The sequence below is a fragment of the Mercenaria mercenaria genome, chromosome 8 (genome assembly GCF_021730395.1).
Source record: "Mercenaria mercenaria strain notata chromosome 8, MADL_Memer_1, whole genome shotgun sequence".
NCBI classification, from domain to species: domain Eukaryota; kingdom Metazoa; phylum Mollusca; class Bivalvia; order Venerida; family Veneridae; genus Mercenaria; species Mercenaria mercenaria.
The window spans coordinates 9,746,832-9,759,596 of record NC_069368.1 but is presented as its reverse complement, the minus strand read 5'-3'; the positions used below and the strand labels follow the sequence as shown (position 1 = coordinate 9,759,596).

At 36.2% G+C, this 12,765-nt stretch overlaps 1 protein-coding gene across 4 annotated transcripts in view; it reads right to left on the bottom strand.

Annotated features, from left to right (window-relative positions):
* Positions 1-12,765, bottom strand: part of LOC123523080 (opioid-binding protein/cell adhesion molecule homolog) — a 35,085-nt gene that overhangs the window by 20,022 nt on the left and 2,298 nt on the right. The window contains exons 2-7 of one of the 4 annotated variants that reach the window (XM_053549347.1): positions 9,456-9,614; positions 9,163-9,291; positions 8,143-8,297; positions 5,897-6,024; positions 4,808-4,918; positions 4,179-4,311 (exon numbers count right to left, since the gene is read on the bottom strand). In XM_053549347.1, the coding sequence (XP_053405322.1) occupies positions 4,810-4,918; positions 5,897-6,024; positions 8,143-8,297; positions 9,163-9,291; positions 9,456-9,614 (680 nt within the window). In that variant the 3' untranslated portion in view covers positions 4,179-4,311; positions 4,808-4,809. Of the gene's footprint in view, positions 1-4,109; positions 4,919-5,896; positions 6,025-8,142; positions 8,298-9,162; positions 9,292-9,455; positions 9,615-12,765 lie in introns of those variants that run through there. The other 3 variants (XM_053549348.1, XM_053549346.1, XM_053549349.1) reach the window with 3 other exon arrangements.

The following is a 12,765-nucleotide window of genomic DNA, read 5'->3' as shown; positions in this document are numbered from 1 at the left end:
TATCACGAAATTTGGAGTAATACTAAAGAACAAATTTTCCCGCCAAGTGTATAAATTCCCGTCAAAAGACAAAATAGAGTAAGTCACAGTAAACAGCTTACATAACAATATTAGGAGCAATACATAGAATAAACACAAAAGGAGAAAAGCAAAGAATCATAAATTTCACTAATCGTGATATTCACGACACCCACCGTCACAATAACTACCCCTCAACCACAAAAGTTTCTTTAAATTTAACTAAGTGTTCCTCTGATCTGAAAGTTTCGGCATATACATTGTCCCATTTTCCGGAGCTCTTATGCTATAAACGAATAGTCAAGTAAGAGATAAAGTATATCCGGAGTTTTATTAGAACATATACCAACTGTCACATTATAAGCATCTTCGTTATTAGATCTAGCATCTACGTTCAATAATCAGTAAAACTTCTACCGCTTTTCAAATATAACTACATTTTAAGCATCTTTGTTAAATAGTCAATTAAACTTCTACCGCTTTTCAAATATTACTACATTTTAGTGGAAACAAAAATTCTAACATGACTTTGCAGTCAGTGTTGTTATATTTTCTGGTCCCTTGGGATCATGGAGTCCATTCAATATTAACTATGACAACAGCAATCTTTTGGTGCCGTGTGGCGGCTGTAAAAAGTCTCCCCGTACTTGGATTCAGTGTTGTTACATTTTCTGGTCCTTTGGGATCATGGAGTTCATTCAATATTCACTATGACAACCGCAATCTTTTGGTGCCGTGTGGCGGATGTAAAAAGTCTCCCCGTACTTGGATTCAGTGTTGTTATATTTTCTGGTCCCTTGGGATCACGGAGTCCATTCAGTATTAACTATGACAACAGCAATCTTTTGGTGCCTTGTGACGGCTGTAAAAAGTCTCCCCGTACTTGGATTCAGTGTTGTTACATTTTCTGGTCCTTTGGGATCATGGAGTTCATTCAATATTCACTATGACAACCGCAATCTTTTGGTGCCGTGTGGCGGCTGTAAAGAGTCTCCCCGTACTTGGATTCAGTGTTGTTATATTTTCTGGTCCCGTGGGATCATGGAGTCCATTCAATATTAACTATGACAACCGCAATCTTTTGGTGCCTTGTGACGGCTGTAAAAAGTCTCCCCGTACTTGGATTCAGTGTTGTTATATTTTCTGGTCCTTTGGGATCATGGAGTTCATTCAATATTAACTATGACAACAGCAATATTTGGTAGCGTGTGGCGGCTGTAAAAAGTCTCCCCGTACTTGGATTCAGTGTTGTTATATTTTCTGGTCCCTTGGGATCATGGAGTCCATTCAATATTAACTATCACAACAGCAATCTTTTGGTGCCGTGTGGCGGCTGTAAAAAGTCTCCCCGTATTGGATTCAGTGTTGTTATATTTTCTGGTCCCTTGGGATCATGGAGTTCATTCAATATTAACTATCACAACAGCAATCATTTGGTGCCTTGTGGCGGCTGTAAAAAAGTCTCCCCGTAGTTGGATTCAGTGTTGTTATATTTTCTGGTCCCTTGGGATCATGGAGTTCATTCAATATTGACTATCACAACAGCAATCATTTGGTGCCGTGTGGCGGCTGTAAAGAGTCTCCCCGTACTTGGATTCAGTATTGTTATATTTTCTGGTCCCTTGGGATCATGGAGTCCTTTCAATATTAACTATGACAACAGCAATCTTTTGGTGCCGTGTGACGGTTGTAAAGTCTCCCCGTACTTGGATTCAGTGTTGTTATATTTTCTGGTCCCTTAATTGGGATCATGGAGTCCATTCAATATTTACTTTGACAACCGCAATCTTTTGGTGCCGTGTGGCGGCTGTAAAATGTCTCCCCGTACTTGGATTCAGTGTTGTTATATTTTCTGGTCCCTTGGGATCATGGAGTCCATTCAATATTCTCTATGACAACCGCAGTCTTATAGTGCCGTGTGACGGCTGTAAAAAGTCTCCCCTTAGTTGGATGCAGTGTTGTTATATTTTCTGGTCCCTTGGGAGCATGGAGTTCATTCAATATTCACTATGACAACCGCAATCTTTTGGTGCCTTGTGACGGCTGTAAAAAGTCTCCCGTAGTTGGATTCAGTGTTGTTATATTTTCTGGTCCCTTGGGATCATGGAGTTCATTCAATATTAACTATGACAACTGCAATCTTTTAGTGCCTTGTGACGGCTGTAAAAAGTTTCCCCGTACATGGATTCAGTGTTGTTATATTTTCTGGTCCCTTGATATCATGGAGTCCATTCAATATTCACTATGACAACAGCAATCTTTTGGTGCCGTGTGACGGCTGTAAAAAGTCTCCCCGTACTTGGATTCAGTGTTGTTATATTTTCTGGTCCTTTGTGATCATGGAGTCCATTCAATATTAACTATGACAACCGCAATCTTTTGGTGCCTTGTGACGGCTGTAAAATGTCTCCCGGTACTTGGATTCAGTGTTGTTATATTTTCTGGTCCCTTGGGATCATGGAGTCCATTCAATATTAACTATGACAACCGCAATCTTTTGGTGCCGTGTGGCGGCTGCAAAAAGTCTCCCCGTACTTGGATCAGTGTTGTTACATTTTCTGGTCCCTTGGGATCATGGAGTCCATTCAATATTAACTATGACAACAGCAATCTTTTGGTGCCGTGTGGCGGCTGTAAAGAGTCTCCCCGTACTTGGATTCAGTGTTGTTATATTTTCTGGTCCCCTGGGATCATGGAGTCCATTCAATATTAACTATGACAACAGCAATCTTTTAGTGCCGTGTGGTGGCTGTAAAGAGTCACCCCGTACTTGGATTCAGTGTTGTTATATTTTCTGGTCCCTTGGGATCATGGAATCCATTCAATATTCACTATGACAACAGCAATCGTTTGGTGCCGTGTGGCGGCTGTAAAAAGTCTCCCCGTACTTGGATTCAGTGTTGTTACATTTTCTGGTCCCTTGGGATCATGGAGTCCATTCAATATTAACTATAACAACCGCAAACTTTTGGTGCCGTGTGGCGGCTGTAAAAAGTCTCCCCGTACTTGGATTCAGTGTTGTTACATTTTCTGGTCCCTTGAGATCATGGAGTCCATTCAATATTAACTATGACAACCGCAATCTTTTGGTGCCGTGTGGCGGCTGTAAAAAGTCTCCCCGTACTTGGATTCAGTGTTGTTATATTTTCTGGTCCCTTGGGATCATGGAGTTCATTCAATATTCACTATGACAACCGCAATCTTTTGGTGCCGTGTGGCGGCTGTAAAAAGCCTCCCCGTACTTGGATTCAGTGTTGTTATATTTTCTGGTCCTTTGGGATCATGGAGTCCATTCAATATTAACTATCACAACAGCAATTTTTAGTGCCTTGTGGCGGCTGTAAAAAGTCTCCCCGTACTTGGATTAAGTCCGTTGGGATCATGGAGTCCATTCAATATTGATTGGTTTCCTTACTGTTTTGAATCATTATGCAATTCTATTACTCTTACTATGTCACAGTTATCACGCCAAATGTCATAGTGGCTCACTTGAAATGAAAACCGCACGAAACAGTGTAGGCATCCCATGTTGTAGATAACTCCTTGATATTACATTAGAGCTGAATTAATAAATATCAAACTGTTTTCTCCTGTTTGTCGTTAACGTGCGTTTTATTATATAACATAATTCCTTTGCATCTGAACTCTAAACAATGATTTTATTCAACTTCAATATATCATTGACTACACATTCATAGCACTTATAAGCTGATCTGACATGACAACTAAGTAAATGTGATGTATCATTTATTGACCATCTAATAAAATAAAGAAAACGATGTGAATGCAATAACTTTATTCATTAGAAGGTCAATAAGTGATCTATAGCCTATTCGCATCTGAACTCCAATGATCTTAATCAATTGCAATATGTCATTGAGTAGACATTCATAGCACTAATAAGCTGATTTGACATGACCACTAAGTAAAGGTTATATATCATTTATTGACTATCAAATGAAATAAAGGCACAAAAGTCAATACAATAACTTTATTCATTAGAAGGGCAATAAGTGATCTATAGCCTATAAATAATTTAACATGTAATTATATAGACAAGCATTAGCAGCAGCCATATTTGTCCACTGAATGATCCACATAGTACTCCATAATCTGGCATAATAAACCAATAAAAAGTCAAAAATAGTAATCTCTTTTTGCCCGTTGGCAGTTTAAACTTGTTAAACTGTAACGAAGCTGATTACAGCAAAAGCTTGCTCCAAACGTATAAAATCGACATCATTGCCATACAATGAATAGCAGTCACGCTAGCGGTCCCATTCTCTTCACCACCTATAATACAACAGTACACAAATAAGATATGTTACTTCGACATACTGACATTAAGCATACTGAGCAACATGTCTCATACTACACCAAAATATAAGTATCGTAACATACGTGTTATCAATCGACCTTGTCGTGAAGAAAATATATTCACCTCTGTCACTTGGTGTTAACTCCGTATATATGAATTTCCCTCAGAACATGATGGTATTAATTGCTTAAGTTATTTATATGCTTGATTTTAGATCCCGTTTACTACTTATTTACTGTACCATAAAAGAATTGTGCAATGCAATATACACCTTCCAAATAATCTTAATACTGCGTTAATATGTGAATTGTAGTCAATAACACTATGCCATTTTAAGTAAGCTGTAAATAACTTCAGTGAACAATTTATCTCACACTATCAATACTATTTTGATCATTTTTAATACTCTTAAAGTTTACTGGCATAACTCTTCCATTTGCTGAAGTTTTTGTCAGTTTCTAGAACTCTTACCTTCAGGAGATATTGGAATGTCCGTTTTTGGTTCTGCGAAGATTGGTCCATTTGTTGTTGATTTGTTCTCGGTATAAGAGGAAAACTCTGTCAAAGACCATATTCCTTTCACTACCCAGAATAGTTTTCTAAAACGTCTAGTGTAATCAACTTATTATGGTCAAAAGGGCTAAAGTAGTACACTGTTCTACTCTCGTACCCAGCACTACTTATATTATCAATAGTTGATAGGAACCCAGGTCATTGTTAGGTCGTAAATATTATTACGTCACTGTTTAATCTTTTACTAGGTTTTATTCTTAATATTCCGGAACATGTTTTTCCTTTTCACTCCATTGACTTAGAGTGTGTGTAGATTATTCGGCGTAGTCAAAGTAATATAATAAGTTCTGACTGCAAGACACCTGATTAAATATTTTTTTCTAGTACTACATTAATTCTGATTTTATTTTTATTTTGTTGGGTTTAACGTCGCACCGACACAATTTTAGGTCATATGGCGACTTTCCAGCTTTAATGGTGGAGGAAGACCCCAGATGCCCCTCCGTGCACTATTTCATCACGAGCGGGCACCCGGGTAGAACCACCGACATTCCGTAAGCCAGCTGGATGGCTTCCTCACGTGAAGAATTCTACGCCCCAAATGAGGTTTCGAACCCACATCGATGAGGGGCAAATGGTTTGAAGTCAACGACTCTAACCACTCGGCCACGGAGGCCCCCACATTAATTCTGAGTATTTGGAATTTTCATGATTTACACACGAAACAACCTTACATTAATCTACGATCAACTTAATTGCAGAGATAGGTGCGATTTAAATAGAGACCTCTATTAATATTGATTTTAAAATAAACTTGAATAAAGCCATTGTTCACAGTTTATAAAGATTTCTATATGTCGAAGCGAGCGAAGAAATATGATAAAGTTTGGTCGCTCAGGTACAAAAATCAATTTTATAATGACAGACAAGATCGAAGAGATTGACAAAAAGAAAGGAAACCTCATAGAACAGTAAGATATTTAAATGTAAACAATAATTTCTTTTAAGTGAATCGTGTCAGTTATTACATGGATTCCTTATCAGAACATACCATATAAAAACATTGATTTCTGGTCCTGTCCAAACTCATTTTCAGCATAACATGTATATTCACCAAAGTCTTCCGGCAGAACATCTTTAATTGTCAAAACCACAGAGACACGAAAAGTGCTTATCTGAAATTATAGAACATCACATTCTCAGAATTATTATATAAACATTTCCGGTCAATGTGTAGCTTTGCTGACGTGCCTGAAAATAATATTGACTAAATTACAAAATTACTTTCTGACAATTTCATGAGTGAAACATAAACCGCAATTGCTATATCACGCCCGGTAATGGAAATGCTTCTGTTGTGGTTTCCGATGATGACGGATCTAGTATTAAAACATGGACACAGGCAAGCAAATCTTGTGTGTTTTTTCTAATATTAATGCAAATGAAAGATCAGCGAATGCTATTCGATGCGCGTTTAATCAACGAGTACATACATACAAGATTTTCCGTGCAGTGACCAACTATTTACATTTTGTTAACTGTTTGTGATCACAGAAATGTTTTCTTGGAAAATAGGCAGCGTCAGTCAATTAATGATACACAAACGTTTCAATTTGTTCTCACAAAAAGTTTTGGGAGCATAGTTTATTTAGTGCCGCACTTATTGTTCTGATTCGGTCGGTGATGTTATGATTCTTTCTAGCATATAACTGCCGTAGGTTATCTGAACTATTTTTTTCAGAAACAATGAAAATAAAACATGCACTTGCAAATTAATCTTATACCAGGTCTATACGCACACACGAGTACACGTACTCGAAAAAGCACGCACGCACACGCACGCATGCACGAATGGAGATACATTTGGCACTGTTTCGGTAAATAGTACTGTTCGCACGCACAGGCACATATAAACGCACATATACACACTTGTATAAAGAAGTATACAGATGTACGTCTTGATTCAGTTCAATGTATTATTGTATTACGTGTAACGCGTATAATGTAATGTCACTTAAAATCCTCGTTTCTCACTTGGAGTAGTTCAAACATATTTTAGAGAGTAGTCTCTCTTTCTTACTTTCGACTTTTTTTTATTAGTAACAATTATGAAGACCTAGTCCTTAAAATGAACATTCTTTTACATGCAACTGTAATGAAGCTTTGTGTTTGCACTCGTTTATATGATAGTTTCGGTTGACAGTCTCTGCTTGGGATGCTGTGATCGGATATAAATTGTGAAAAAATCGTCTTTTCCAAAATGAATTCTGGATTCTTGGCTATATTTCGCAATCACAGTAGGAAGTATCCTGTCAAAGCACGTGCATTTCGTATTCTTATGCCCATCTTTTTTGTGTGTGATTTGTTACTGAGGTTACAATTCCAACTGTATGATTTGTAACAAATATTTCACGGGAATCGTCTGCGCTGGTTCATTTTTTCTTAAATGTATACTGAATACCTGAGATAGCAGTGAATTATAAGGACAATTAACATATATTGTTCAATAGCACAGACAGGAGCAATGCATTTCTGTTTTTCATTTCATGCCAAGCGAGCCACATTGTAGCCTTTTAAAAGCCTAGTATAATTGGAAGTCTGTGTACCTAGATATTAAAACCTTAACCAACAATGAAATTAATGTGTAAGCAAAGTCTGCATTTCAAAATCTGAATTATGTACTAATGATGAAATTCCAGACTAACAATTGTTTGCTTTTGCCATTGACTTTTAAAATTTTAGATCTAAGCCAACGTTAAATATTTCATGACTGCATTTAAAACCTAAAAATGTTTAGTATTCTTTTGTTTATTATTGGTGATGAAACTTGCAGCACCATCCATACCTACAAAAAATCGGCTTATTACAATCAAAATATAAGAAATAAATGTTCAATAGCTGGCGGAAATGCATTTGTTTGCGAACTGAAGGCGACTGTTAGATTAAAATCCTTAGAGAGTTATCTTACTATACTGCCATCTGCCAGCTTATCTAATATCACCCTATAGTGGCCGAGCGTCCGCTCCGAATGCGACTGGTCGTGAGTTCGCTCCTGGTAAACGTTAACAAAGACGTGAACGAAAGGCACCAGTAGTTCCTTTTGTTGGTACTCATCATCTCTTACACCCTCATGGTAATGAATACAATCAGTAATTAGATGTCAAGTGTGATGAATGCAAGTTTTAGAACTTTTTTCACCACTGATCTAAGATAAATTGACATAAATAATCGCTATATTCTGATAGAATGATGAGTACACTGTTAACTTATTTCCAAACAACAGCACCTATCACCTGGAATATTTCCTGGCTCTGGAAAGTAGTGTTAGTATCCACCTTCTTCCAATAAGTGATTGCATCTGGGTTGGCGGCTATCTGATATTCTAACATGGTATCTCTACCTATATATTGACCCATACGTTTTGTAGGCAAAACAATCTCTGGAGCAACTACAAACATAAACAAGATAAATCTAAATATTGCTTGAATGATAACACAAACTACGATCGATAGGTGCAAAGGCTTAAAATAAAAAAAAATAATAGAAGGTTAACAATGTATGTTTTCTGTTTTACAGCTGTAGAGTCTCAAAATTGGTAGGTTCCCGAGCCGGGAAGGGCGATGATGCCAACGTATCCCGAAAACTGTGCGAAAACTGCTGTTCAAAGGTCTCTCTTTCCATACAAGCACTACCTAGTTTATACCAGTAAATGCCTACTTCTTACATAAATCTTTAAGGCATGTCATCCAGTCAAACAGTGATATAAGTTATTTGATCTGTTTAGTGATCTCGCTACTTGACAGCTACATTTCGAACTATAACTAGCGTAAATCACACTGTTAAACAATAATCTAATATTTCCTTTTACTTTTGTCAATGCATTGTATCCGGAAATAGCGAACACATTTACAATGCGAAAATGTTTTCAATGTCGGATATGATTCATAATATAATTTAACGGAAGTAAGAACATAAAAATTATCTAAAAACTGTTGGAATATATTTGCACATTTATCAATAATAATATGCATTTTCCTCAATCTATTTATATTGTGGATTCCAAATATTATTGTCTTTCCTAACGTTCCGCACACAGCTGCTCATTCCGTAGATATTAGGACCTTAGCTTTATCGTTCACACTTTCACTCGCGGAAAGAAACATTTGTGTCTCTGATGCAATATCAAGTTTGGAACATTGGTTGACCCTGTCAAACAACACACAAATCATTCAATTATCGTCATGATGACGTCAGGGTATATTAATAACAAATACATTTTTAAAGCAGAATTGTTCAAATGAAATTATACTTACATACTACAGACAACATAATCTCTCTACTAACCGCCGGACCAACATTATTGTAAGCAATACATTCATATTTGCCATCAAAGGATCTTGACACATTATGGATTACCAGAACCTCTCCAGAACCTCCAATCTCTGAAAGTCAATTGTAAATATAAGTCATGTGTGTACGTATTTGTGATGTAAATAATAAATTATCCGCCATACAAAATATTAATAGGCATGATAAAAGATTTCTATGGAAAGGATTATGTCTGAGTGATATGATATTGAATGAAAGCATGAAATAAGCTACAAACTTTCTCTGCTTTGCGAGGAGTTCTCTTCCGCCATCCTGTACATGTACCAAGTAACAACAGGTCTAGGGACGCCAGTGACGTTACATAATAGTCTAAAGGATTCGCCTTCATGTACAGTCTGGTCTCGACTTGATGTCTCATCTATAATCTTTGACGGAACTGTATGGGAATGTAAAATCTAGTATTTATCTAAGTTAACGATAAGATTTATATTTGTTTCAGTTACACATTCATGTGAAATATGTGACTGTTTGGGTAAATTGTTAATATCTGCTGCATCAGCAATATGGAATGAAAAGGGGATATATGTTTCACTACTGATGTCCTTGGAAATATCAAATGTTATTCACAGGTCTAGTTATGTTTCTTTGTTGATCTGTTACAATTTGGGTGTACCGCGATAACCCGTAAGTTGGTCTGATTGTTTACTTTGGAAGGTAAAATTTATTGCTTTTCCTTAAAATCAATATTTTCTTTCTATTTGATGTTATCAAGATTCATACATACGTTACAGTTAATATGTAATGAATAGTTTACTGCTTATATATATCAAACATGTAGAATTTATAAACAGACAAGTTGATTTTCTCATTGTTATATACTGCTTCTATATTTGAATGATTATATAGGTGTATAAGCTACATCAAAGTAAGAAACATCGTCAGTTTGTTTTCAATAATTTACCTTAAACTGTTAACATAATTTGAGCCGCGCCATGATAAAACCAACATAGTGGGTTTGCGACCAGCATGGATCCAGACCAGCCTGCGCATCCGCGCAGTCTGGTCAGGATCCATACTGTTCGCTTTCAAAGCCTATCGCAATTAGAGAAACTGTTAGCGAACAGCATGGATCCTGGTCTGGATCCATGCTGGTCGCAAACCCACTATGTTGGTTTTCTCATGGCACGGCTCATTTGTCCTGAAACAATAACGTTTGAGTTGACCTGGCATGTATATTGCCCTCGGTCGCTGTACTTGGTGTTTCTGATGTGCAAGTTCCAGGACGTGACATTGGACCTCCTTATGTTGAGTCTATGATCGACTGTAAAACTTTGTTCCGCAACCGTTAACAAGGGTGACGATTGATCTATCCATGAAACCTGTATTCGTCAATGTATTATAGTAGATGAATTTCAGGTTTCGTGCTGATGACAATACATGTATCATCTTAATGTTACCCGACAAACCTTGTCAATCAAAAATATTAGATTTGCCATTTAAAGGCTTGTACATGTGTATCTACCTAAATAACAAGGTTGCATTGCTAAAGGTTTTGCAGGAGTCTGTATTTTTGTAGTATTTTTAAACTAAACGAATACATAATGGTATGAAATATGCAAAGTAAACGAAGTCAAGTACAGTAAAGTTTAAGTCTTTTATGGTAAATAGCAATTAGGTGTAAAATTTCGTTATTTACATTTTAAGTATTTATAACACAACAACGACGAGTGTTAGTGTTCTGTGCTTCCGAGAGATCTACCCTTACCTATTATCTTTTAGGTAGTTAGATACAAACATGCTTAAAAATGGAATTTGCATACCAGATATTCACCCGAATCTATGACCGAACATAATAAGACGGCTTCTCTACCCTCAACTACAGTCACATTTGGTGTTACAGAGACAATGATACATGTATTATCATCCAGAGTCAGTGTATTGTTGGAAACTGTTGAAGCATTGAAATAAAAACAAAATACTAATATAGAGGATATTTAGAGGATGTTTTCCGTGTGGTATCGAAATATATCTTCACCGATATGGGAGAAAATTCAATAATTTATTGAAGGCGGAGCCTTAGTGAAAATATCAAAATTGCCTCCCTTATCGGCGAAGATATATTTTGATATCTCGGCCCTGAAAACGAACAAATTTTCTTTTAATGTTATGCTAATTTTTGAAGATCAACGAATGTACTGTTTATTACTTGCTAATATATTCAAATGAGACCGATACTTCATTATAAAATTAGGATTTATTTCGGCCACCTTGTTACATAAATAACAATGGTCACTTATGTACAGGGATATTGAATATTAGTGACTGGTAAAATCAACACGATGCCATTTCCTCTTTAAAAACAAAAACTGCATTTAAATATTTTGTTTAGAAAATACACGATCCGCGACTAACAGATAGTGGCAAATGTCAAAAGTTAAGTATGCTTATTTAAAACTTTCCGGGTCAATGCCGTTAGTTCGTTGAATGACCGGAAGCTTGCTTGTTTACCACACAAACACATGCTGAAGGTCTGATTAAAAAACAATACGAAAAACGTAAACAACAGAAGAATAACCGAAAAAAACCTGGGTAAATCAAGCTACAGAATTAAATATTATCATGGATTCAACAGAAATTGCTAGGAAAAATTGATGTAGGAGCTGCATAACATAACAAATTATGTCGCGAAATTGTGATGGAACACAACTGACAACTCTCTAGCAAGGAACTCCGACGTAAACGCTGGCATATTACGTAAGGTTGAGTTGCTGTCTTGTGATCTGACACCAGTATAATCTACCAAACGACAGTAGAGCTCTAAATAGAGGAAGCACACACGTGTATGAACAACGAAGGTAACAGTTCTGGAGCATAATTACTATTATTTCTTTTGAAAACTTTAGTATAGTTAGTTTGTACATGACTCCTGTATGGCTTGAAAATAAGGATAACCACAGGTTACCAGTAATCCCAAAGCCAATAAAGGGAGGTAATAAATTTGATTCAACACTCTATTGCACGGAGGTAATGTATCAAGACATTTTATGACACACAACAAAAAAAGGTATCACATGATTGTTTGGCATAAAACCTCAAAGTTTTCTTAGGAAAAGTATTCAAAATAATAATATTACTGTGCATTAATCCACTTTTTACATAAAGTTATAAAAGTCTACTACACTTATCAAACTTTCCAACTAGTTTCTTAATATTTATATAACTAGCTAGTGCAGTATAATAAACCATACGGAACATTTGCATATATTATTACATTATAATTGATATTTTTGAATTCAATGGGTTTTAGTCATTTGAACAAGATAACCCCGAAACCTTAAACTCTCAGAAACGTCAATATTCTATGCGAAAGGTGTCTGTCCTTATTTCTAACTATGAAATTGCCTTAGATAGAGGAACTAATCAAAATATATTGCTTAATTGTAAAAGAGGTTTCTACACATATTCTTTACACAACAGATATGCACAAAAATAAGATGGGAAATACCTCATCAAAGTCGTTGCAATAGTGATAAAATATAAGAGGTATATTTCAAAGACCTTACAAATGGTTAGCATGTTTTCTATAT